This window comes from Oxyura jamaicensis, chromosome 12, assembly GCF_011077185.1.
Source record: "Oxyura jamaicensis isolate SHBP4307 breed ruddy duck chromosome 12, BPBGC_Ojam_1.0, whole genome shotgun sequence".
NCBI lineage: Eukaryota > Metazoa > Chordata > Aves > Anseriformes > Anatidae > Oxyura > Oxyura jamaicensis.
The window spans coordinates 9,262,298-9,289,494 of record NC_048904.1 but is presented as its reverse complement, the minus strand read 5'-3'; the positions used below and the strand labels follow the sequence as shown (position 1 = coordinate 9,289,494).

The window sequence follows — 27,197 nt, the reverse complement described above, 5'->3', positions numbered from 1 at the left end:
TGCACTGCTGTGATGTGGAGCCCACCCGCACGCACCCCTCCCCATTGCTGCTAACGTGCCACACCACACAGGTGGCGTTTGCCACCAAAGATCCTGTAGCAAGGCCAGAAATAGAAACGGGGTTTGCCCACGGTGGCTTCTCGATGTGTTTGCAGGCACCAACTCCTCCCTGCCTGCAGAGCATGCAGGATCGGGTGCTTGTGTTGTGCTGGCTGAGAGCTGCCCAGGGAGCAGGCAGCCAGGCTGCGTGGGACTCACCAACATCACTGACTCAGCTGCAGCTTCCAGCAGCTTCCTTCTCCTACACGTGCCGGTGACATCTGTGATCGAAGCACTGCTGCCACAGCTTGGCCAGCGCACGCCGGTGACTGTATTTGCCAGAGCAACCCCCGGGCGTGGGCCAGGCTGCGCTTCCCTCGAGCTCACTCTGGAGAGGAGAGGGGCTTTGGGGCAGAGCCACCAGCCGGCACCGGGGCCGTGAGCGGCCCCGTGGGACCCGAGGACATCGGCACACGGCGGTATGCAAAACAAAGGGCAAAGGGGCACCGCCACTTCCTCAGCCTTCACTTGGGCCTGTACAGATAACCTCAGCGCAGAGGGAAAGTTACCAGCAAGCGCCTAGCACCACCCACCTGGGAGAGGTCTGATTCAGACACAGATTGCTTTTTAGATTGCCTTTTTTTTTTTTTTTTTTTTTTTTTTTTTTTGCTAGTGACTCAGTTTGGACCCTGCAGGCAGCTTCTGTTTTTGCCAGCAGGGACTTTCACTTCCTGCAGCAGCACAGGGCTGGACAGGGAAGAGACCAGGGACGGGTTTTCAAGCCAAACAGGAACAAGGCAGCTCTCTAGGCCGGTTTTGCCATTCCCTCTCTGGCCTTACCCACCCTGGACAACGTTTTAGGGGGGCTCTGGGGCTGCTTGTTCACATCTCCAGTGCCTTTGTGCGTCCTTTCCACCAGCCCTTACCAACATGTCTGTGGGCTTTCAGTTCTGTTTCGGTTCTGTCTTTCGGTGAGCTCTGCAGAACCCACGAGGGCTCCGTGACTGTGGTGCGTGGCCCCAGCCCACCTTTGGAGGCCCAGACGCTGTTCTGACGGCCTCTGGTCCGTCGCCGTGCTGAAACTGGACCTGGGGAGTAAGTAGCATGAGACAAGGGGCCGTGTAAGCGATCCAGCACGGAAGAGCTGGGAACCTGAGCCCCGCTCACCGCCGGGATGTGCTGACCCGCAGCAGGCTGCTGCTCAGCGCACCCAGCAGCTGCGGCGGGACACCGAGCACACCACAGGGTCGCTGCCAAGCCCCGCTCCTGGCTGCCGGGGCTGCCTCTCCCTCGCCTTTCTGTGCTCTCCTCAAGTATAGGAGGAAAATCGTTGAGACCCCGCGCTAGCCCACCCCCGGGCCGCTTTGGGTAGCGCTGCTCGGGGCTCCGGCTCCGCCAACCCCGCGGCTCCAGCCTTGGAGTCCCCAGCTCCGAGCAGAGGCGACGCGGGTGCCGTGAGGAGCCAGCCGGCAGTTACCCCGCTTCGCCCCGGCCCTGGGAGCCTCCCCCGCGGCCGCCTTCCCAGCTCGCCCCTTCCCTCCCTCCCCCGGCGGCGGCGGCGGCGGAGGCCGGGCCAGGGGGCGGGCGTTGGGGCGGGCCGGGGCCGGGGCCGGGCCGGGCAGGGAGGCGCTGCAGGCCGGGCCGGCCCCTCGGGGCCCGGTGCCCCCCATGTCCGCTGAGTGGCTGCGGTGGGTGCGGCGAGGCGGCCCCGCGGAGCGGCCCGGAGGCAGCCAGGAGCCGGGGCCGCGGTCCCCACCCGCCGCTCCGTGCTACCGCCGGCCCAAGTTCCTGCGCGGCGGCGAGGAGAGCCCGCGGGGCGGCCGGGCCGTGCGGGGCACCGGGCCCGAGCGGCCCCTGCCCTGGGGCTCGGGCTACGCCGAGTGAGTGCGGCCGCTGCCGGGGAACGGGGACGCGGGGGGGGGGGGGGGGGGGGCGTGGGGCCGGCGCCGGGGGGCGGGTGGCGCGGGGGCCCCGCGGGTCTCTGCGGGATGCGAGGGGGGCGTTGAGCTGTGCACAGGGGAGCGGGGCTGTGGGGGCAGCCTGGGCACGGCCAGGGAAAGGCCGTGCTGCGATGAGGGGAGGCCCTCGGCCTGGATGGCCCCGCAGCTTTTCGGGGATCCGAAAGCAGGATCCCGGCTGCTGCTGCTTCGGTGAGGAGAGGGGCAGAGGCCGGGAGGGTTCGTCCCGGGGTGCGTGCACCCTCCCCCAGCCGATTGCCCGGGCACAGCGGGACGCAGGCAGCGCCTTGCCCCCTGCTCCTTCTCCCCGTCTGTGGCCGGACGCCCACCCGCTTCTGCTGGGCTGCTGCCAGCCGCCCACCACAGCGCTCGTACCCAGCACTTGGTGGCTGGGGCAGCCCCAAAAGCAGCGCTGGGGCAGCAGCAGATCAGCTCGGGCATCTCGTCCCTTAACCCAACCCTGTGATTTCACTGCTAGTACATTGCCTGTCTGCTGTTCCGCGCTCCTGGAGCCACGGGGCTGCTGTGTTAGGCAGCAGCGAGGAAAAAAAAAACTCCCCCTTGTCAGGGGAAGGGATTTCTAACCATTGAGTATGAGTCACTGCAGTGTGCCTGAGGGCCAGGCTGCCAGCGCTGCCTGGAGCAGGTGGTGGGGAACAGCTTCCCGGGGCAGGCGGCACCGGAGAGCTGTCCCCTGGCTCCTAGCAGGGTGCCGTAAAAGCAAAGGGAAAAGCAGAGTATCAGAAATCTCTGGTTTTGCCTCATTTATGGGCAGAGAGGCACGTTGTGGTAGGCCCACGGTGTGACATGGTGGCAGTGGGGATGCGATGTGCAGAGCGATGAGCTGTGCGAGGAGATGAGATGTTCACCTGGGGACCAACATTAGCAAGGCTAGGACACTGCCAGCAGGCGTGCAGCTCCCTGTGTCACCAGCACAGCCCAGCTGCCTTGGCTGCCAACACGGGCTGACAGAGGCAGGAGTGCTTCCAAACCACTTCTGCCCCATGACTCACAGTGTCCCTGGCGGAGGCTTTTCTCACCGTTGTAAAGGATGTGATGTTTATGTTGCTACCAGCAAAGAGATCCTTGACTTTGAAAGGGAGCAGCGAGCTTGGAGCTGGAAGGAAGCAGCGGGGGATCATTCCCACATACATCTGTTGGATGGGCAGTGCTTCGTGCCTAATCTGGAGTGTTTGAACCTGCAGGGTTATCAATGCTGAGAAGTCGGAGTTCAATGAGGACCAGGCAGCATGCTGCCAGATCTCCATCCGCAGGAGGGAGCTGGGCCTGGAAGAGGACAAGGAGTGGCTGATCCTGTGCTCCACACAGGTATGGCCCATGGCCAGGCTGTGCTAACGCTGCTGCCAGCCCTGCTTTGAATCCAGGGGCCCGGGTATAGAAAATACAGAATTATGGAATGGTAGAATGGTTTGGGTTGGAAGGGACCTTTAAGGATCATCCACATCCAACGCCCTGCCACAGGCACAACACCTTGCACCAGCCCAAGCTGCCCAAGGCCCCATCCAGCCTGGCCTTGAGCTCTTCCAGGGATGGGGCATCCACAGCTTTTCTGGGCAGCCTGTGCCAGTGCCTCACCACCATCGTGGGAAAGAATTTCTTCCTGGTGTCTAATCTAAACCTACCCTCTTTTAGCTGAAAGATGTTACTCTTTGTCCTCTCACTATATTCCCTGATAAAGAGACCCTTCCCAGCTTTCCCATAGGCGCCCTTTAGGTACTGGAAGGACAGTGTGGTTGCCATATCAGTCCTGCACACCCCCAAGAAACCCTTTATTGGATGTGTTTAGGGGAGTTGTGACTGGCCAGCAAAGGCACTCTGCCTGTATATACCATCTCTATTTCCTTGACCTCTTGCAGTGTTTGTGATTGTCCTAGCCCTTTACTATATTCCCTAAGCTTTCCTTTTACTTGCTCTGCTTCCAAAGACCGCACGTTAGTCATTATCACTTGGGCACAACAGATGCTCTCACCTTATAAAGACTGGGAGCAGTGCTGCCTTTTCTCCTGTAAATAGAAATTCACCAAATGAGGAGGAGGAATAGCATGTGAGGGTGTGCAGCAATGCCTCTGGAAGCTCAGAGCTGAGCTGGCAGGCCTGATGGAGCAGCACATCCATCAGCGTGGTCATCATATGAGTTGGAGCTGTGCAGGGGATTCACCAGTGGTGGGGAAGGGTGGCTGGGATGGAGGAGCCAGGCAGAATACATTCAGCACACCCTGACTGTGTGCCCACTGTCCATATGGCCTCTCTCCACCTCTCTTCCCCCCATCTTCACTCTTTTCGTTGCAGTTTTTGACTGGTTACTACTGGGCACTCTTTGATGGCCACGGTGGCCCAGCAGCTGCCATCATTGCCTCCAACTATTTGCATTACTGCATCAAGCAGAAGCTGGAGGAGGTGGCGGGGGCCATCACAGAGGTCCATCCCCCCATGCACATGAGCGGACGCTGCGTTTGCGACAGTGACCCCCAGTTCGTGGAGGAGAAGCACATTTGCGTGGAAGACATGGTGGTGGGAGCCTTGGAGAACGCCTTCCAGGAATGCGTGAGTTCTCCGGTCCTGCTGACAAAGGTGGACAAGTCTGTCCCTGCTCCCTGCAGGCAAGAAGCTCCCTCGTTCTCAGCTCTCTCCTTGGGAAGTGCCCGGGCACTGGTCACCCAGGTGCTTTAGCCTGCCACATGGACAAGGCTTGGCTGAGGGCCCAAATTGGTTCTGCGGCCCAAATTAGTTCTGCAGCCTGTCCTTAGCTTCTAGTCCAGTAGCAACAGCTTCATTGGCTACACTGAAGCAATGCTGTCTTTGGCCTTGCTGATTTTCTGCTGACCATTTTCCATCAGTTTTTGCTCTAGATTTCTGCTAGGAGGCACAAGGCAGCTGCAGAAAACAACACCCCGATTCATGTCATTCTGAACTTGTTTAAACCAACAGGATGAAGTCATTGGCCAGGAGATGGAAGCCACTGGCCAGACAGGAGGCTGCACTGCTCTGGCTGCTCTTTATCTCCAGGGAAAACTGTATGTGGCTAATGCTGGGGACAGCAGGTGAGCAACAAGAAAAGGGAGAAGTTGCTTGGGACCAAGAGCTGGGAGATGAGCAGAGTTTCCAGCACCTTACATAATCCTCCAGAAGGTGAACAGGCAGCCCCTCTGTGCCGCAGCATGGCTGCCTGCCTGCTGCAGGAGCTGTTGGGTAGATGGACGGATGGATGCTCTCATGTCTTCTAGATGGGCTTTCAGCTTTCAAAGGACTAATGCTGCCTGGCCATGGGGCAGTGCTGAGGCCTTAGTGCAGCAGGAAGCTCACCCAGGCAGGAGTTCAAAAGTGGGAGGTGATTTCAAAGGATCTTAAAGAGCTTACTCATCTGTCCTTGGCTACCATTCCTCTGAGGTGTGCCATTGTTAAACCAGGCAGGCTCAATTCTCTGCTGCGACAGCAGAATTGCAACTGAGTCATTTAAAACACACCAGCATTTTTAAACATTCCTGGGTGCGTAGCTGTTCTCTGGGATTGCTCTGCTGTGAGTTGTACTGCTCCCACAGCTGGCTGACCCTGGTGCTAGCCTCAGTAAGGGGAGGTCAACAGAGATGGGGCTACAGTGATGTTTGTATGGCAGGGGACAGATCAGCTCTTTGCCTCTTGTAGGGCCATTCTTGTTCTGAAGGACACCGTCGTGCCTATGAGCTGCGAGTTCACGCCTGAGACAGAGAGGCAGCGACTCCAGCACTTGGTGAGTGACTCCTTTCACACATCAGACAACCAAGTTTGGTCCAGCAGAGCTTGTGACGAGAGCATCACTTGCTTCCTTAAGGACTGTAAGCACTGTGGGGCCAGAATGTCATTTGACACCTGCCATGGAAGGCTGTGAACAAGATTCAACTAACAGCATTTAGTATGGGAGAGGCTTACGTCCAGCTTGTCCCTTTGTTTTCCTGGTTTTGTTCCCATTCTGCAGCCAGGGGTGCCAGTCCCAAGGCAGGAGCAGAGCGCGGGCTTGGTGCTCATCTCTGCTGAAGCGAAGCCTGTCTTATCCTCGTGCCTTTGTTCCCTCCTTCAGGCTTTTCTCTTCCCCAAGCTCCTGGATGGAGAGTTCACGCGCTTTGAGTTTCCACGGAGGTTGAAGGGAGATGACGTGGGTCAGAAAGTCCTGTACCGGGATTACTTCATGGAGGGCTGGTGAGTCCTTCCTGTGTGAGGACAGGGCAGTGGCGCAGGGCAGCTTTACCTGCTAGTAGCAATGGGAAGGTGAAGGGAAAGGGACTGTCTGAATGCAGCAGCAGGGAACGTGAGAGCAGTGGGTGTAAAACCGTGTTATCTAAGTCAAGGATGCTGCAAGCAGCCTCCCAGCAGCAGCTCTGCCCTGCCTGAAAGACTGGGACCAGTGGAGGGAGGTCAAGGAACTTCTGTGAGAGATGGTCCTGGGCTCTTACAACCTCAGGCAGTGAGCCCCAGCTTGGGGCAGGTACAAGGAAAGGAAGGGGAGAAGGAGGAACAGTTGGGCATTCAAAGGGGCATTCTTTACTGCATCTGCTTCAACAAGTCACCATCTTCAGTCAGCTCCCTGTGCATGGGGACACCAAGAGGGCTGAACCACAGTTGAAATGCTCAGACTGAGTTGTACCATCAAATGGACAAAGCTAAATCAACACTGAATCCTCTGTTCTAGGGGCTACAAGCTGGTGGAGAAAGCTGACCTCAAGTATCCTCTTGTCCATGGTCACGGGAAGCAGGTAGTTCAATGGTTTACACGCTGGGAGGGCAGAGACAAGCCTGCTGGGTGTTCGCAGAGCATCCCAGTCACCCACATTCATGCTCTGAGGCTCTCCAGCATGGCACAGACTCACAGCTCTGCGCAGTGCTGACACAGCAGCTTCCATTGCAACAAACTGCCTGTGAGCAAGTGCAGAGCAGGAGGAGGTGTGTACCAGATCCTCCAGAGCCAAGAGGTTTCATCCTCCTCCAAAACACCTTCTAGTGGAGCGGACAGCAGCCCCAATCTGGCCTGGCCTTCCCTCCTCTCCATTTGCACACAAGAAACCATTCCAGCTATCATTTCCTGTTGCTGTCAAAAGATCCCAACTCAGATGTTAACCTCCAGCTCTAACCAGGGCCTTTCCCAGAGGAGCAGCTGAGGAAAGGAGTCTGGAGAGGGATGCAGGCGGGGAGAAGCAATGACTGCACACATCCAGTGCTTGCCCTGCCACCACCAGTGGTGCAACCAACGTGCTGACCCTTTGCAAAGATTCAGTGCAGAACCTCCTTTGCAAAAACAAAGGACCATTTATTTCAAGCCAGCCTAATTCTCTTTGTTGCCATCTCAAATCAAAAAACAGGTACCACCATGGGCTTCCTGAGGTCTGTAGTACACACTACTGACTCCAGAGCACACCATGGGCCATCACCGTGAGCTACTACGGTGAGTGGCCATCCATGTGCTGGCTGTCCATCTCCACGCTCACATTAGGCCATCACTTCTAATCACTCCTCCATCTCTGAAGATTCCAGGGGCGGCTCTGGGTGATATTTGGATAAAGGTTCTAAAGGCAATGCATAAATCATTCAGGACAAGTCGTGCATCGGGCTCTAAAGGTGTCATATTCTTATATTTGCTTTCTTTGGGGCCAGGCTCGCTTGCTGGGGACTCTGGCTGTCTCTCGAGGTTTAGGGGATCATCAACTAAAAGTCATCGACACCAACATTGAAGTGAAACCTTTTCTCTCCTGCATTCCTAAGGTTAGTCACAGCATGTGGGAGTTGCAGGATGGTGGTGGAATTATGCTGCTCCTCCCCTCTAGCACCCACGTTTTGGAGACCAGGCAGGTCTCAGCCACGTCCTTTTTCCATCTTCCTTCTCTCTGCATACTGCCCAGAGAATCCCCAAGGCAGAATAATCTAGAAGCACAGCAGCAAGGGGACATAAAACATTGAAAGCACCCTGATGCCCCTGTCAGTCATCTCTCAGAAGTCACCTTCCTTACCCCTCCTGTACGTTGCAGCAATTGAAGTTACTGTCAGCATCCTGACCAGAACAGAATACACTCACCTGCTAGAGGAGGTTTTAGAGGAGGTATACAATCACCTCCTTGGAGGAGTTTTGCAGTCTGTGATTACCCTCACACAGGGAGGCCAAAAAATCAAAGCTGTTTGATGCTTCCCAAAGCCAGGTGCAATCTGGGAAACATGACAACCCTTGGTAAATACCCGGAGTTTTCACGTGTGAGAAAACCCCGATTTACTCCTGTGCCTTCCAGGTGAACGTATTTGACTTTGCTCTGCATGACATTAAGGAAAACGATGTCCTCATCATGGCAACTGACGGCCTTTGGGACATTTTGTGCAACAAAGAGGTGGCCCATATGGCCAGGAGCTTCCTTGCAGAAAACAGGACAAATCCCCACAGGTAACAACAGTCTTTTCATCATTTCCTTTTCATCATTTCCTTTTCCAAAGAACCTGTGTGGACCAGCAGGCTGAGATCACTTGGCTTCTAGGTCAGCCCCAGCATGACCAAGTGCTCTTTCTGTGACTCTGGCAGGACTGGACACCAGTCTTTCCCACTCCTAAAGAAGCAGTGACAAAGCTGGTGTCTTAAATCTAGTAACACAAAGCCCCATCCAGTGTTGTTCTTGAGAGGCAGCGTTGTGTTAGACCAAAACTCACTTCTCTTTCTACACACAGATTTTCAGAACTGGCCAAGTGCTTGGTATGCAGGGCAAGAGGAAAGAAGATAGGCCACCAGTGGATGCTGGATGACAGCCGTGAGGCATCCTACGATGACATCTCTGTATTTGTCATCCCACTACACAACAGGGATGAGGACTGTTAGCTCGATGTGCAGCATCTTGGTGCCCCCCTGCTGCAGCACTGTTCAGCATCAACGCAAGACGGAGGGATTTCTGCTGTGCGTGCATACTCTTCCAGTAAAACCACCTGGTACAGAACCTGAAAATGCACAGCCAGCCTTTTACGCAGAGGATCAACAAGAACATGAACTTCTTATAAACGCACAAGAAGAACAGCTGGCAACAAGTCATTCCTCCTACTCCCTTTTTTTTTTTTTTTTTGTTGTGCCAATGACAAATGGCCAAAATGGCCACACAAGCCAAAGAGCAATATTTAAGGCCTTTGCAGGACAATGAGCCTCAACTCCACATTTCTAGTGGTTCTAGTGGCCTGTCCTCCTTTTTAATATTACAGAACGAGGATCAAGTAAGATCCAACCAGTCTTGAGTGCTGGATTTTATTCAGACTTGAACTGAGTTTTGGAAAACTGGATGTATAAGCTACAAGTGTCCCTTATGTCCATTTGCTGCAACACAAGATCAACTAAAAACAAAAATAAATAAATAAAATAAATAAATAAAACAGAAGCTGTTGCTAGGACAGCATTACATACAGCAGTGGCCCAGACCTCTACCAGTTGAGAAAGTTGTCATTTATATGCAGTACCACCTCAAAACAGATGTTATCAGATGGAGCTACGCATCAGTGCGCAGGAGCTTCCCCTGCAAGGGTAGATGCCTCACTTATTTAAGAGCCTTTGTGTAATGTGCTACCTACCCAGTGTACCGATCTCTACAAAATTTTAGTCCAGAACACTCACTAACACTTTAGAAGTCATTTCTGCCACTGACAGTGAGGCTGGTTTCGTAGCAGTAGTGCTGATGAGAACTGAAGTGTTTAAATACAGCAGCTAATTACTTAGAAGAGCTCCAAGCAAGATGGAACTGGTCAACTTTGTCTGGAGTGCTGAACCACAAGTGCTATGCTCACTACAGCAGAAGACAAGCCCAAATGAACTGTGCCCTAAACTTTTATGATCTGCTCTTAACCTGTTCAGTAGCCAGGTGAATTCAGGTCTAGACAAGCTTCCCATCTCCTCAAGTCCTCACTTTGTTTTTGTTATTCATTGCACAAGTTGCAGTGTTCCCCAGTGGAGTGGACAAACCCACACATCTTTGTTAACTGCTTGAGTTCCATAAGGATGAAAGACCTTAATAAAAGAAAATTTTCCTACCTTCTTCCAGCTTTGTTCCTGTTCGGTTTTACACAGACCTGACATGAAAGAAAAATGGCCTTAGAAAGCCACAGGGGAGCTTTTGCCTCAGAGTTGTCTTTTGCCCCTAACCTAGTTGTTGCTAGAAGTATTCCCCAAGCAGTACCACCCCAAAAGGCTTGGTGTCAGATGATTTCTTGCAGTACAAGGCCTGGACCCAGGAAGGAGGCAGCCTTCTAAGGTATCTGCTCATTGTTTAAGCAAGCAGTATAAGAAAAACAACCAACCAACCAAAAAAACACACCTCTCCAGCTTCATATCCACATCAATCTCCTGTGAACACTCCTCTACCTAGAGCACTGTACCTCAACAAGACTGCTTCCCTATCCCAATACATTTGTAGGCAAGAAAATCCTCTTAAGGTTACACAGGCATAGCTTTAGAGCCTCACAGATTGCACTACACAACTTCTGGCTTTCCAAAATAAATGAGATTTTAAAAATAGATTTCTCCCGCTCCCCTCTATGAAACCAGCAAGTCATATCACACCAGACAAAGGCAGAAGTTACAGCACTCAGCAATCTGTCTACAAAATATTTATTGGTAACAGCCACAATATTGAATTTTCCACATATGTAGTATTTCGTGACAAAGAATAATTTGACTTCATGTATTTACACTCATCTGCAGATACCACCTAGCAGTAAAATTTACAATACCAGCTCATAACCAAAGAGACCAGCTTCTTCTCAACAGGAGACTCTTAAAGTGCAAATACCGTCAGAAGCAGCACGGGGAAAGATACACTGCTGCTTCCAAATTTGTTCTCTCAAGTGCTTCCATGTCTTCCAGAGCAGTAGCTGGGACATGAACCAAGGATGTGGGAGCCTCAAGAAGTCAAAGACTAACAGTCTCCTACAGCCCAAGCAGATGAGCTCAGCCAACATCACTTGTTCAGGGGTGGGCTGTTGAGTCTCACTTCCCCCTCATTTTTATTTCATCCCCAAAAACAGAGGGTTCCTCTTAAAGATCTCAAATTTGGGTGGTGGGGCACAGAACGCCGTTTCCTGCTTGGCTTTACAGAAGTGTGGACACCGCTGTATTCAGGAGTGCTGTTTTTAATGAGGTATGTTTCTCATTAGCTGGGTGCCAGGAAGAGCATGGGAAGTACAGTCCTGATACTTTTAGAGAAGCATGTAGAAGCTGGAAACCAAAACCTTTATTCACCTAGTCTAGAAATGCACGATACTGAAGTTTCTTGACAATCCTTGGCACATTTCCCTCTTTTAAAGGCAAATGGAAAACACTTCACTACTACATCAACCAATAAAGATGTCTTTACCACTGTGTGGGTGGCAGCAGGCCTTGGGAAAGCATTCAGTTTTTAACTTTGAACTGAGCATCAGTGTGGTGTTGTGCATAAACCCGTGAATTTACCATCACTCCAGAATGCCACTGATATTCTTAACATGTATGTCCTTCTAGATTGGTCCTTTGGTCCTCTTTTTAAAACATTTCATGCCGCAATGCACACAAAGTTTACAACACTGCAAGCAGAAGAGAACTGAACGTTTCTTAGACGAGCACTCAAACCACATCAGCAAAGAACATTTTTAGAATAACAAACTTCCAAATGCTTCCCTGTTAAAAATAACAGGAAAAAAACATCTGGGGGGGTATCCATTCACTTCTTCAGGCATCAGACTTTAAAACCCTGAAAGACCATTTGCTATTGAAAGTCAAACTGTTAAAATGCACTACAAATCCCAAACAGCTGTATGTTACAAACCACTGCAAAACACGGCTGCTTACAGGAACACTGACAATGGTAAAATAGCACCAAGCAGCCTGAAGTGCAACAATACTGAGCTTAAGAGGTGGCTGTGGAAACCTTGTCAACCGTGAGGACTGAGACACCCATCTCCCTGGGCATCCATAGGTGCTGGTGGGACAGTGCACGCTGGGAAGAGGGATGCTGGTGCGGCAGCATGAATCTCTCACCTGCAACTCTAACAGCCGAATAGCTTGGTGAGATCGCAAGCACTGTTCTGTTGTTCCCTTCAGGCCTCCACTCTGGGGGAAGGACACACTCACGTCACAGGTGATGCCATTAGATATGGCTGTAAATACGTGCAAGAGCATTAGGGTAGGCAAGCCACAAAGCCTAAGCAGAAACCAACCACAGCATGGATTCCAACATCAAGTTTATCAGGCTGCCTTGTGCACAGCAGTCTGACAACTGTCACAGGCAGATACTGCAGCTCGGTGTGCACTGCTGCTTTAAAGGAACCAGCAGTGGAGAACGCTCGTTCCAAATCCCCAGCTCTTAGCACAGCACACTTCCACTTGACAAGGGCTAAAAAAGAAAAAAAAAAAAAGGGGCGGGGGGGAGGGGGCCAAGGAAAAGCAAACCAGAAGCTGTTCTGTAAGCCAGTTTACTGGTGGTGAGAGACATGTTCTGAATTATATACAGGGCCCCACAGCTGAAATGAGCATTGGTGTAATACAGAAGACACAGACAACTGACCTAAGGCAAAATGCTGGAGCACTGTTTTCCAGTACAGACTGAAGCTTGAGAGCAGAGAACATGCCCGTTACTGTTTGCCACCTCGCCAGCATTTTGCATTTGGGAGAGGGCGTGTGCGTGTGACAATGAGGGAAAGAATGGACTTTCCAAGCTGTGACCCAATATATAAAACCAAGCACACTGAGAAAGGTAAGAACGAATAATGAATGCCATGTTGCTGAGCCTGTCGTGGCCTACCGTTGGATGCATCTGATCAGCAGTGTTTCAGGAGAAAGAACCTGGAACCAGGCCTGAAGACTGCCTTGCCAACACCTCTGTACCATTTGCCACCGAGCCCCTCTGGAGCAGGAAAGCACGTCCCTCCCATCTCCCTTGGTGCAGGGACACAGCAGAGCGAAGCCACCAGGACTGTGTTAGATTTCTTTTAAATGCAACTCCACCTAACAAAGGAGGCATCGCTCTTTTGGGGCTGTAAACCTGCAAACCCTGTTAACAAGATGCATAATGAACTAACCGCATGCTGTTGGCGTCAAAGGGATACAGATCTAAGCCCAGTTGGGGCTTAATTTAATTGAGCTTATTTACAAACCAGGAGGGGAAAATTGCATTGGTAGGTAGGTAAGGTAAACAGCCTAGACACCCCACAATACTGGCCCACATCAAGTTCTTTAATATCTAAAAGTAAAAAAATATGGCCCATTCCCACTGCCCTCCCCCCATATTATTTACAAGTAAGATCAGCCAAGATGATACATAAGGAAGATACACAGGCAGACTGTGCTTTCAGTCTCAGTTTGGTTTCTCCATCTTCCTGCTGACAGACTCCTTTATTGCTTGGGACACTGACCAGACCTCATCAGTACTGTGTGCGCCCTTTGGGATGCTGGCACAGCAAACAGCAGGGAGGCTTCTTCAAGCTCTGGCAGTGGAAAAAAAAACTGCACGGTTTGTTGCACGCTAAATCACCAAAAAAGGATGATAGGATGTATGATGTAAATTTACAGTCACCCACTCTCAGCATGCGTTCAACTGCAAGAGACTTCAGCATCTGCTATTTGAGTTGAAAATTGTCAGTGTTCGCATTTGGCACAGAAGTAACTTTCCATCCGTAGACTGCAGTGAAACAGAGATCCCAGACATAAAGAACGTGTACTTATGGAAAGTAACTGCACAATCCACCTCGGAACATCAATTGCCTTGTGCACTTACAGAAGAACAAACAATTACAGCTTAAAAACTGCCGCAAGCATTTTGTAAATACAACAGTCTCCATTGCTCTTAGAAATAATACTGTGCCAGTTCCAACTTCAGCTGAAGCCTGCTGGGCATGGACTGGAAGGTAAGAAAGCATTGCATGGTACACTTCTGAGCACACTAGGAGGTCAAGTGGAGGAGTCCTTGGAAAGGAATGCAGCCAATAATGTAAGACGTACGGAAACATACATAGGAATGGGAGCACAGTCTAGGAGATGTAGGCAATTCCAATACTATCCTTGCAAGAATATGCTGCTGTTAGCAGTATGGAAAGTCATCTGACAGTAGCCGCAGTGTAGGAATTAGTCATCAATAGTTGGCAACCAAAAGGCCTATAAAAGAGGAAAGAAAGAACATCTTTTACAGAGCAGAATACACATCTCTTACAGAACAAATCAGGAGGTGCTCATTGCTTCCTTCCATAAATGCTCAGGCAGAAATTAGTGGAGAGGCAGTAACACCCTCCCAGGGCTTTAAATCCTTTCTTATACTGGTTTGGTTTGCATTGCACATTCTCCAGAGCAAGCCAGTCTTTTGCAGAATGAAAATACCAGCGATGTACAGCAACCTAAACGCTCACACTTCTGCTGGCACATTCATTCACTGCCCCATCTTCATGCCCCTGTTTTCTTGCCAGTATCTGGCGTGCTGCCCCATGTACCTACCCACCACGTAAGGTGCAACCAAGGCATTACAGAGGCCTGGCTGTCACCAAAAGCCCAAGGTAATGCCCACCAGTGGCACAGAACTCAGATTCCTTTCCAAAAGGATCGGCACATCATCAAACTGGAAGGAACTTACCATATTTGAACATGCACTAGCAAAAGTCATGAATTTGGGGTTGAACTGCAGACAGGTTATAGGACCTGTGTGTTTCCCATCCAGCACAGCCACTTTCATCCCGCTTTCCCCGTTCCATACATGGATCTTTCCATCCTCTGATCCTGCAGACAGGAGTGGAAAAACAAGATGCACAAGATATATTGGAGAGGCCAGCAGACAAAGTAAAGTTCATAATCTGTCAGCAAACCATAGAACAAGCACACCTCCTCTTCATAGCTTAACTTTCCAAATTCTCAAAAGCATCACTACAGCAATTACAAGATACCACTAGAGTTCACACATCTGTAATCAAACATACGGTTTGTATCTTTGCACCATGGAGACCCAACACAGTGCAACACTATTCTGGCAAAGACATTAACAGCCAGTCGCTCATCTGAAAACGAGAGCTGACACCAACCAAGTAAGGAGGAAAGACTCTTGTCAACTTGCACTGACATATGAGAGGACAAAACCCGTGTGTAAGAATCACTGTTCATACAAGTTCTCAGTTCATGCACAGAACTAGATAAACATTTCATTAGGTAGGCACAGAGTCAAATCAAAGGCTTTCCATTGAAGCTTTCAGTGCACTATGCCAAATACCAGAAGTTCAATGGAGACATGGACTTCCAGAATTACAACAATAAGGTAGGTTTTTTCACTTTAAAATGTCATTTTACAAACATTATTTTCAGGATGATCTCTGAAGCTGGGTGCTTAGCTTTTTTGCAGTTTAGCTTTGTTTCACTCATTTTAAATAGTATTCCCAATAAAATGCATGGAATTTTCTTATGCTTCTGTATTTACACACGTGGCCTTTCAGGTAGGAAAGATTAAGGAGCACAAGTTACAACTTTACCATATTTAAAACTTAAACAGACAAGAATTTTGGAACTTTTTCCACCAAAATTTTCATTTGGAAGGCCACAGTAGGAAGGCAAATTTATGCAATAAAGTGCCCCCCCAGAGACAGAGTAAACATCAGGTTAAAGAAATTACGAACAATCCCTTCTTCACGGTGAGGAAGTTCTCAGCCAGAACAAAATAAAGTTTTGCCAAGACATATACAGGCTCATGTAAATTTCATTCTCAAAGAGTAAATTACTAATGAAACAGAATGTTCCTGCCAACCTAAAGGGGGCTTACAGCTACATTGTATTATTTAAATGCTTTCTGTTTCCCAAAGACACAATTGGAGGCCTGAAAAAAAAAAAAAGACAATTTAAGAGCACTTAAATTTCTTCAAAGAAGTGTCTTACCTATCATGATGAACTGCGAGTCTGGTGTGAATGATGCCTCCAGTGTGACAGCCTTACTATTGTTGTATCCCTATGGCACAAAACAGGAGAACATGTGGTAGAGCGTTCAGTAAGCTCACAGCCAAAGGGCAAAACCCCCTCTTTGATACTGCAGAGCTCCGCATGCAGGTGGGCTGGAAGGCTACTGCTTTTTGTCATAACGTGCCTGAATTTATTTGCCCTCACTGATGAGAAACCAGAAACCTGCACAAAGATGTACAGCACCAGCCTTTAAGTGGGAAATAAAGCTTCAAAGAATGACTAACAACCAAAATAAATTAGAAGACCAGCCAGCTGGCAAACAACTGCCTTTTGTACCTGTACAGGAGACTGAGACACAGCCCAAAAGCTCTCTCTCTCAAAAAAAAAAAATCCTACTTATCTATCATTTGTGTTCATCTCATCCCAAACCAGCACCTAATGCCAAATTCCAAGCAGGTAACACGTGCAACATGCTCACCCCAAACGTATGCAGCACAGCTCCTTTAAAGGCATCAATCAGTCGAATGAAGCCTCCATTAGTTGATATAAGGATGAGTTTGCCATCGTTACTGAACTTCAGGCCTGTCCACTCACACGTTCGGTCATACTGCATCTTAAACGTAGCAAACGGCCCCTTCGAAGAAAACAGGAGAAATACGATGCATTACTGCTAACAAGAATCCGTTTTTAACCTTAGCTCAGAAAGAAACGATATGGAATGAAAAAATAAAATAAATGACAAAGCCTGAACCTGTTGGAACAGGTTAGAGTTAGTGGATATGAACTTGAACATTGGGTTCAAGAGTGGATTTCAGGAACTGGTGACGTCTGTCTATTAGACATGCGCCAACCAAAAACTCTCTAGGTGCCAAGTAGAGGCACCCCAGATACTGAGTTGAAACAAACAAAACGAGTCTCTGAGCACTGAGTTTGTTACTTCTTGCAAGCTAAAAAGTGTAGGTAATGAAGTTAGGGTAACTCACCTTGTCAAAAGAACGGAGATCGTAAAGCTTCACCATTTCAGAATTGACTCCAGCAGCAAAAATCAAACCTTCTGGGTCAAAAGAACACACAGGTTTCCCCTGGAGGTGCATTAAACCCTATAAAACAGAGGAATTCCAAGTTGTTTTGCTGAACTGATATTTGCATTTCTACCAGCACCCTTGGAGAGCCCACTGTGAGCAGGACAGCAGCCTACAGGTGGAATAACTGAATTTCAATTATGAATATTGAGGTTTTATGAAGTTTCAAAGTCAGCTTCTCAAAAGCAACTTGACTATTTCATATCATCACACAGAGCTTCCAGTTTGCTGCAATAACTACCTTGGAAAAAAAAATCTCATTAGAACCGTCATTCACTCAAAAAGTATACTGGGGGGATGTTGTGGCTGTATCAGTAATCATATCAGGCAGTTCCACAAAACACTGCTGCTGGAATCGATAGCAACGTGCTACCAATTATGGTTGTGAAGAAGGAGGGGAAAAAAAAAAAAAGGTATTTTGGAAGCAAGTTGAAACAGCTCTGGTAAACACAACCGCTGAACTTGCCACGCCAGGTTAATGAAAACTCATACTGTCTGGAAGCTATCAGACCTGACCTATTTTTATGGCTTACTTTTAATGAGAATTTTTCCTTAATTGACATTAGAAAAGACCTGAGATATATGATTTATATATATATATGTGTTATTTATATATACAGCCCTGATGAGAAGGACCTGGGGGTGTCCTTCCAATGGGAAGGACCCTTCCAACCCAAATTATTCTATGATTTTCTGTATATTGACTGGCAGGCCTAGGTGTTAGCCACTGTTGATTAAAGTCAACAATACACTTAAGAAGTTTCTGCATTCCTGAAATACCATTCCTCAGAAGCTTTTACTACTACTCCTTTTTCTAATTTAGGTCAGTTTCTCCCTGACATCTCTGAAGGCGAGGCAGTAAGCTAGCCAATGCTCAGGACCCTCAAAATCGGGACACCCTTGAGATTTCACGATCATGTTTCAAGCCACTGTGGCTGCCACCTGATGGGCAAATGGAATATTACAAGTAACACTTCCCATTTCCCAACCTCCGCTGGATGCAGCTTCTAGTTACAAGCCTTGGTTTTACTATTCTTAAAACTTCAAACATTAGTGTAAGTCACAGAGCTGCCACCAAATTTACAACCTAGGCATCTGTTGCAACTTCAAGACTGAGATTCATTCCAAAGCAAACTTACACGTTCACATTAAAGGCACACTCCCACAGATAGGCAAAATTAAAATCTCTAGTCAGAAAAAAGGTTATTTTTAGGGCCACTAAAACTATTCTGTGAGAAACGTAACCTTTATTTCCTTTTGCATTTACAGCTACAACACCTGAAATCAGTAACTAGCGCTCTTATGGGTGGTCTCAGCAAGATGAGCATACAGTGCTACGCTATGACCTATAGGGAACTGACAAAACAGCTCATCACCACCGAAAGCTGGAGATTTACTGCCAGGCTCATTTTCTTGCCACCTGCTGCCAGCTTGGATATTTGTTTCATTATGTGCAAGCTCATTTCCACTAAAACATACAGAAACCTACTCTATCAAAATACATAAAAATAAATAGGGTTTTGCCTTGCTTTAAGGAAGCTGCCTCTGCTGAGACAGGTCTGGTGAATAATAAAGGTGATGGAAGGAGCAGGTAGACCACATTGCTGCTATGTCACTTCGTATCAGCTGTTTCTTCATCAAGCTTAATTGCATCAAGACAATTTAAACAATTGCACTATGAACATACAAAATGCATCTTCCAATGCCCATTCTGTTATCTTTCCCAACCCAGGAGAGATGCAGCCTGATTAACAAGCTGATAATACCCAGATCTTCTCTTGTTTTATCCGTTGTGGGTGTTACTTATTGCTCTTCCCAGTGCCTCTCCAGTACAGAGACATATGTGAAAGCGATTGGTGTTACACGCTGCGACATATTTAAGGATTTCAGAGATGGTTTTTTTGCTCTAGACTCCTTCAGCATTCTGGGAAGGTGTTAACAATACATCAGCAGTAGTAGCTTTGTTTCCTAAGAAGCATACATCCATTTTGCATCCTTCTAACTGAAAACACAACACACAAAAGTACACACATGAATTTGATATCGTACCTGGCAATTTGGAGAGCGGAGATCCCAAAGGCGAATAGTTTTATCAAGGGATCCAGAAATAAAAGTATCATCCACTGGAGACATTGAAAGGGCAACCACTCTGCAACACAGAAGATAACATACCTCAGAGACAGAGGAAAGGAGTTAATGGAGCAACACTTAACCCACCAGCTGCGTACAAGCCCGTAATTGTCAAGAACAGTTCTACAAAGCAAAAACCAGAGTGAATTGAGCGCAACGCAATTCAAGCTCATCACAGGCATTATTTCAATTTCTCCTGTACTGTCCCCAAGCCACATCTTACCTTTTGGTATGCCCCGGGAAATACCGAATGTATTTGTTGTCATGCAGCGAGAGGTATCGGATTGTATCTGAAACCATAAACAAACCATAGGCTTTATTACACCATGAGCCTAACCTTATCTAAAAAGCTGTCACACGGTAAACTTGCTCTCTACAGCAACAGCAGTTTTGCCACAGTGAGTAAGTCTGGTCATTTGATTTCAAGTCAGACCTCAAGCTAACAAGTTTCCAAGGCAGAAGAGGAAGTCAAGCACCAGGAAGGATACTTCCCACAGCCTGAAGTCATATTACATCTTAAAGACAAATCTTCATGTGATTTTTACATGTCAATTTCAAAGTTGCTCAAAAACCTCACCAGCAGGTTTTATTCCCTCATTCTCACAAAATCAGGACATTCTGAGTTGGTAGCATTTTTATTTTTTGCTTTACAGGATGAATATTGCTGTTTTACCTACATACCTATCCATCAAGTCTCCAAGTGAACAGCAGCTTAGGAAATATGTGAATTTATCCAGAGAGGAGAAAATGTAAACTTCAAAGCCAGCACAAGATTGTTTCAAAAATTAAACAAGAGCAGCGCTACTTCTCAATTGATGACTTTATTCTGAATAAAGACTAACATACTAAGAGTGGCCCAGAATTTTGGAAGACATCGTTAAGACTTTTGTCCAAGATTCAAATAAATCCTTTTAAGAGAAAGCAATTTGATGACATATTAGAGCACAGAGGTAATTTTTTTAAACCTTTCAATGCAGATGCATTTGAGCAGTGAAACAAGTGAAAAGCTAAACATCTGACAACTGAAAGCAGCTTTCAGAAGGAAGGACTAACAGCATCAAAATCATTTTTAACGCTAGTTAAAGGAAACTAGTTTAAGCTACTGCTGGACGGAAAGGATTGGCATGATGCACCTGCTCCATGCAGTGCTGAGAGCCTCCATACTGCTGTAACAAGAGGCTCCAAGGAAACTGAAGGAAAAGGACACTTTTAAGTCAGGAGAACGAGTCAACAGGATGCAATATGCAAGGAGCATTTTAACACTCCTAAGGGCTACAGTGTTTGGGGTCTTTTTTGGAAAGATCGTTTTGCAAAATGTGGTCTCTGAACAAGTTACCATTTTTGCCTGAAATTTCACATCAATCTGGGATCAGAGTTCCAAACCATCCTCCAGCATTTGACAGTAAAATTAAGTCTGACTGATCAAGCAGGAAAGATAATGCTGGTGACACACTGTCCTAAAAGTCTCTGTGTGACTTTGGGTGGCTATCCAAAACACATATCCCTAAGATCAGTGTCACATTCCATCATGACAAGAACCAACCTGCTCCAAGCACGCTGTTAAAGCACATCTGTACTTCTTCCCATGAGACCCATCGTTACCTGATTTCCAAAGTACCCATGCAGAATTCTTGGGAAAAGAGGAAGCCCTTGGGAACTGCAATCGCGTGATCCATTTTGTTGCCAGCGCTCTGTCCCAGGCAAGGCAGTGGCCTGTACAGTTATCTCCTGTACCGGGTGGTATCATAGACCCTCAAACTGTACAAACTACTACCTCAGCCTGGAATCAGGCAAGAGGAACTTGATTCGAAGGTCTTGAGGAAATCTTCAGAAACAAATGGATTGGTAGCAGTTCCAACATGCAGAAAATGCTTGGGAGCAAGAGGCAGCAGTCCTACGTGTTCCTCAGTTTATTTATCCTTCCCATAACTGCAGGAAGGGCTACCATGCACTTTGCCTGTATTAGAGACTACAGAGTGTCCAGAATCCTACATAATGCACTTTTGTTTTTATTACACTTAGATATACTTACACATTCTACCTTTTTATTTCATTCTAATTCAGTATTTATCATGTTTTGATTCAGGATCAACACATTTTAAGTTTTGGTTCCTCAAAGACTTGCCAGTACTTATAAACAAAAACTTCAAATGCAAAATAGCATTAAAAGCTGTTGATTCCATTGTTAATCATTAATTAATTGTAAATTAAAATAACAGCCAAGTCAGAACTGCTACATAATGAAGAAATACAACAATAAAAGAGCCAAGAACTGATTTTTACCTCACTAACCATGCCTAAACACTTTGATGCTGCAGCAACATAACTCATGGCAGTATGCCTGAGGGACTTTCAGTGAGGTGTGCATCAGAGTTGAACATTAAATCCCACCTCAGACAGCATGCTCACCACTTAAAAGTTGCTCTAAGTTTTTTCCAGCTCTTTAATGCTGTTTATCTAGGCTTGTAATTTCAAGTGTACGGAGATTAAAAATGCTGACCTTCAGTGGATCACTTACCATCTATTTTGTTGGAGCTGTACACGACAGTGTTGGCTGCATGCGTGTATCTGATGAGGTCCACCCCATACTTCTTACTGTACAACGTTCTCTTTGGTCTGTCAGAAGGAAGCAGAAATAATTGTACTCACTGCAATAAAAAGCTCAAACCGAAACCGCTCACACTGACAGTGCCCGTTTTCATTACCATATTACAGGATTGTTTCAAGAAGTCAGATGTTTCTATACAAAGAAAAGCATTTGTATTTTATTTTCAAACAAACACCTTGGTACTTTCTCCAGGACTGTCCCTAGACTTGAGTTCCCCGTGATACCCATAAAATTCACTTATTAGTCTCCTTCAAAAATCCCACCCAATGTCTACTATGAAGAATTGGAACAGCTACCTTAAGAAGCCCTTAATGTCAAGCAGCACTGCTTCATCAGTACCTTGCCCTTCCATATCTCTAGTCCATTTGCTGCATATTTTAGATTCAGAATTTGTCTTTTCATTCTATGCTAGCTCAAAACCTAGAACAAAGTGTCTCATTCAAAATAGGACTTCTTGGTGTTAACACAAACAAATGTATAGCAGCGGTATAAAAAAAGCACTGGTAACAGAGTGGCTCTCAAACTGCTGGAGAATTGTACTCAAATCCTCTCTTAATTAAAGCACAAAACTCAAGTGTAACATTACATTACCGAATTAGAGACATTCTAGAGAAAAAAGACAAATAATTGCGTTTTTGAAGGTCCAGTATGCAAGTGATGTACTGCTGTAAAAGAAATTTAAACTGCAAAGTAAAGGTAGAAGCAGCAGTTTAGTAAGTGTATCTTTCAGGAGCGGCAGCACTGGAACGTGGTGCTAGGTCTCCACTGTGCTCCTTCCTCTTTCTTTCTCAGGTGAGGCAGCACAGTGGTTCCTGAGCTGGGCAGAGGACCATCATGGGTACTGAGCAGCATTAGAAACAGTAATTTCCGGACGAGATTGTATTTTGAATCCAGAAATTGGTAACTCTCATTATTACCCAAGCCCATAAAATGTTTTACTAATGCACACAGAAGATGACAGCACGGGAATGGAATTGAGCAACAGGAGCAGTTTGAACCAATACTACTGCCAAAGAAGAGCTCACCAGACTACCCCCTCAGACAAGGGATTTCTAAAATGCTCAGCCGTTTCCTTGTTTCCATCAGCCCCAAATTGACACACCCAAACAAGAGGAATTAGAGACTTGGCCTATCAGAAATAAAACTGACATCAATTCTTAAAGACTGATCTTAAACAGCAGAAGCCATGGGGCTTTACTTCAAACAGGCTTGCTGGGGACAAGTTTCCATCAACTGGAAGCTAATACAGCACGGGCAAGTAAAATCCCTACTCCACCTGTACCACTTGCACCAAATCCCAACAGATTCTTCCCCAGTTTCTTCCAGTATATCACTGTTTCAAAAGCGTCGCAGATGCAAACATGGTACAAATTTAGAACTGTACATACATAATGTTCTTTAAAATACAAAATTTGAATTTGGACAATGGAATTCTATAACTTTATGCCCGACATACTTCCCTACACTGTTTTGGTAGCTATGTCAGCTATGCTGTTGACCAATTTTGTTAGTTAAAAAACCGTACTAAGACTCATGTCTATTCTGGTTTTCCCTTATCTATGAAAAGTTTAAAGCTTAGAAGCTCTTTTCAGAATAGAAAAGAAATAGAAACTTGGAAGAACTGCTGCAAAAAACTTGGAAGAACTACCAGCAGCAGCACAGCACCCAGGGGAGTACCTGCAGGAGAGCGGCGACAGGAGCTGGCAGGAGGGAAGGCGCAGGCGAGCTCTGGCAGAGAATGCAGAGCATGCGCAGAGCAGCACTGATTCACTGGAGTGCACCTTTGGATTCCATGTCAGTACCCAGAACGCCAGGTATGATGCCTCTGGGCTACACAACGGTCTAACCAGAAGAAAAAAACCAGGGGAGTGCCATGCAAAGCGAGCACTAAAACCACCTTGGTAACTCCTGTTTTATAGGAGGCTGAGCTCTGCTCCCACGTGGGGACATTCTGCACTGGTGATTTGCTGCTGGTTACAGCTCCAACTAGTTGAATTTGCAAGTTTCTCTCTCCATGCTAATTAAAATACCGTAGTAAAGAATACCCACACATACACGAGAGTGTTCTGAATGTGAGAAATGCCACGGCTACGCATACCTGCATTTTTTCTCCTTACTTTTTTTTTAAACTGAGAGGAAAAATCCTTTAAAAGCCTGAGAATACAAAATGTTAACTCCAAGACCCAAAGTCAAGCAAGCAAAGAACATACACAGAGATAAAGACTAACAGACAGACAAAAACTCCAGTTTGCCAAAGAAGACGGAAAGTACTTCTGTGTTTTAGGAAAGGTGAAGTTTTCAGGTAAAATGATACAAGCAAAAACACGTCACTGCACACATAAGACTGCCTGTTCCCAATTTACTTTTTAAAAATAAAACCAAGAGAACTAAATGTTACTTTACAGCCCTCACAGATGCAGCTAAGCCTCTTGGTTATGCTTTTGAGGCAGTCTATTACAGCGGTAATTCTTGATGCAGAACACCTTAAAAAAGAACCACCATTTAGTCGTTTATGCACTTTGAAATCCAATAGGAATCTCATGTCCAGAATTATTAGATGCTCACGAAGAAGCAGCACACAGCTTTCAAGCTTGTCTATGCTCTGACTAGACATGAACCGAGAACCTGTCTTTCAAGGAGGTGATCTTGTCCTGTCAGCTCTTTGCTACACATCACTGTTCCAAGTGTCCCAACACATTCAGAAACTGAAGTTCACTTCTGTGGGCTTGCTTGTACTGACAACACGCTTCTCATATTGGCATGGCTTATGCCTGAATGGCAAAACAAAGCAAACCAGGTAAGTGCATACCTATACTATAACACAGCTGCATTTTTAATTCAACCCACAGAACTCTTCGTAACAAGGTATGAGGACTTGTCACTTCTACATGGGAAAAAGTTTTAACTCTCAGACCGTTTGCTTAAGCAGGGTATGGCGTACCAAAACCCAGCACATGGGAAGTTTGAGTTCCATGGCCTTGAAATGCTCACTTAAGATAAAGAAAAAAGAAATCTGCAGGCCTGAAACTGTCATCTGCTTCCAACAACGATCATTCACAGATTCAGCTTTTCACTGGGAAGGTGTGCCCTGCATCCCCAGGTACCTCTCAAAATCACTTCAATGTTCAAGTCAATTGACAGTACGTGAGCAATTTTCAAATTAATTTTATAACCACTAGAGAAACACAGCCTGAAACCTGAGTTACCTTGATGGAACATGTCTGCCCTGTCCCCCTGCAGTAGAAAGCCATTGATCTTCTACATTTAACTTAATTAAAGCGTGTATCGTTACTAAATGGAGATGAAAGCACCAAATGCCTCCCAACCCATCGAACTCTTCTTTACAAGTTTGAAAAGGGAAAAGCAATCAATAGTATCTACATTAGCATCACGCAAACCTTCTACTGTTGTATATCATTAGAATCTAGAATCCATGGCAGCAACCATCCATACACCATCACCTACTCTTACAGAAATTAAAATGAATTCATTCCAAATAGAAGTTCACCGCATCAGATTGCGAACAGCAACAAGTTTCAACTGAAAAGCAAGCAAACTAAGCAGAAGTATAAAACAACTGTCAAAAGCAGTCTCTAAAATTAAGAGAATATGCAGCATGTAATATTTCCAACACATTAAGCCTTGGTCTGCTTGAAAAAGCAGGAGGGTTAGGAGTACCTGGCTAACTAGAAAACACGTTATATATACTGACACATCTACCACCTGGTACTCCCAGTCACTTCTTTTTCTCTCCCACGTTATTACCCTGTCCTCCTCACCCTCTCTCCTACAGTACACACACTTGTTTTCCTTTCACTTTCTGCATGGATGTGATGCTGCCTAGTCTGATTTTACCCCCACCCGCCCACAAAAAAATCACCTGTGAATTAAGTCTCTAAACCAAGCAGCACATTAAAATTTAAATAAAATGATAAAATGTAAAAGTATTTAAAGAAGCCAAGTGTGTGTTTGTACCTGTGAGAAAACGCAATCTCTAGTCTTAGCTTTTCTTTGCACCATCCCCAACTTTTCATTGCTAGTGCATGGTACATCAAAAAAACAGCTCAGGATCTAGGTTCTCTTTAGCTTCCAATCCTCAGTTCCAGGATCAGCCCCATTCTCTGCTACAGCTTTTACTGAAAACCAGCATCAAAACCATGCCAATTACTTTTTTTTTTTTAGAACTCTGAATTATCCAAACATTGAGTTTTTAAATGGAATAACAACATCATTTGGATCCAACTCTTACAGAACGCAAATGTCTTTTGTGTACTTTCCAAGCCACAAACCAATGCACGCTACTGTTTGTCTCACTTGCATGTTTTTATTTTCTGAACAGCAGCACTGCATCTCAATGGCTGTGCACATTTCTGGAGTTTTATCTATAAATCAGGACGAGCATCTCACGAAAGAAAGAAAACTGGGTAATTCTGTTCAAGGAGAAACAAACGCATCTTAGTTCATCAGCATAAAGCAGTACAGCAAGTAAACATCTTACTTGATTAAACTGACGTTGAATAGTGTTTGGGGGTGTATATTTCAGGTGTGCTTTACAGATAAAAATACAACTACCGAAAGACATGCAGAGCACAGAAGACCACCTTTATGCACAACAGTCCCAGGTGCCACTTGGGAACTAGGCTTTACTGAAAATACCATCAAGCTTTTGTAAGTTATGGTGAACACACATTGCACCTTCTTAACCCTTTAGTTTGCTTACCCAACAGTGGAACGAAGTTGATCAAAACAAAGCCTCCATATGCTGCTTACAGTGATTGCTACTATCTTAATGAGCAAGACTTAGGGCTGGAGGAGCCTGAGAATTCAGTTTGCATCCTTGTAACAATCTGTGGGGCTGGAAATGCGACTGGATTCAAACCCTCCTCAACTTAAGCACTACTTAGTTCTCACTACAGCGAACTCTCTATCACACCTGGGAAATTACCAGCTCCAACCGAGCAGAGGTAACAAGCAACCACCTAACAGAGATAACACCCACCAGACTGCAGCGCTCCCGTCTCCAAACCCCACTTCACCCCTTTATCCAAAGCCTCCCACCGCATATCGCTGCCCTGCTGCTCCCGAACGTCAACTAAAAGCACCAGAGGAAAAAGCGGGGAGCGGCAGCCCAGCAGCCCGCGGACAGCCCCGGAACCCTGAGGGCCTCGCCGCCGATGGGGCCGGGCCCCGGCACTCACTTGCCCTCCTGGCAGTCGTAGAGCACGATGGAGTCGTCGTCGCTGCTGGAGATGACGGTCTCGCCGTTGGGGCTGAAGTCGAAGCAGTTGATCTTGTCGGAATTCTCGCGGAAGACCTTGGCCACGCGGAAGCTCCGCAGCACGTTGTCCGTCAGCTTCATCGCGCCCAGGGCGGCGGCGGCGCTAAGGGGAGCCGGGCGGGGCCGGGCCGAGCCGAGCCGGGCCCGGCGGTGCGGCGGGGAGGAGCGGCGGGCCGGGCCGGGCCGGACCGGGCCGGACCAG

At 47.1% G+C, this 27,197-nt stretch overlaps 2 protein-coding genes across 2 annotated transcripts in view; one reads left to right on the top strand and one right to left on the bottom strand.

The window, feature by feature from the left end:
• Window positions 1-1,663: 1,663 nt before the first annotated feature.
• Window positions 1,664-10,036, top strand: PPM1M (protein phosphatase, Mg2+/Mn2+ dependent 1M). Its single transcript, XM_035337244.1, has 10 exons — window positions 1,664-1,919; window positions 3,203-3,326; window positions 4,308-4,562; window positions 4,947-5,059; window positions 5,661-5,745; window positions 6,073-6,191; window positions 6,682-6,745; window positions 7,641-7,748; window positions 8,267-8,415; window positions 8,694-10,036. The coding sequence occupies exons 1-10, from the start codon at window positions 1,708-1,710 to the stop codon at window positions 8,839-8,841; spliced, it is 1,377 nt and encodes a 458-aa protein (XP_035193135.1). The 5' UTR covers window positions 1,664-1,707; the 3' UTR covers window positions 8,842-10,036.
• Window positions 10,037-10,592: 556 nt separating this feature from the next.
• WDR82 (WD repeat domain 82) overlaps window positions 10,593-27,197 on the bottom strand; it is a 21,776-nt gene continuing 5,171 nt past the window's right edge. Inside the window, exons 2-10 of the mRNA XM_035337245.1 lie at window positions 26,916-27,119; window positions 21,628-21,725; window positions 19,333-19,399; window positions 19,029-19,128; window positions 16,881-16,997; window positions 16,376-16,531; window positions 15,877-15,946; window positions 14,594-14,736; window positions 10,593-14,124 (exon numbers count right to left, since the gene is read on the bottom strand). Of these exons, the coding sequence (XP_035193136.1) occupies window positions 14,095-14,124; window positions 14,594-14,736; window positions 15,877-15,946; window positions 16,376-16,531; window positions 16,881-16,997; window positions 19,029-19,128; window positions 19,333-19,399; window positions 21,628-21,725; window positions 26,916-27,076 (942 nt within the window). The 5' untranslated portion in view covers window positions 27,077-27,119 and the 3' untranslated portion in view covers window positions 10,593-14,094. The remainder of the gene's footprint in view (window positions 14,125-14,593; window positions 14,737-15,876; window positions 15,947-16,375; window positions 16,532-16,880; window positions 16,998-19,028; window positions 19,129-19,332; window positions 19,400-21,627; window positions 21,726-26,915; window positions 27,120-27,197) is intronic.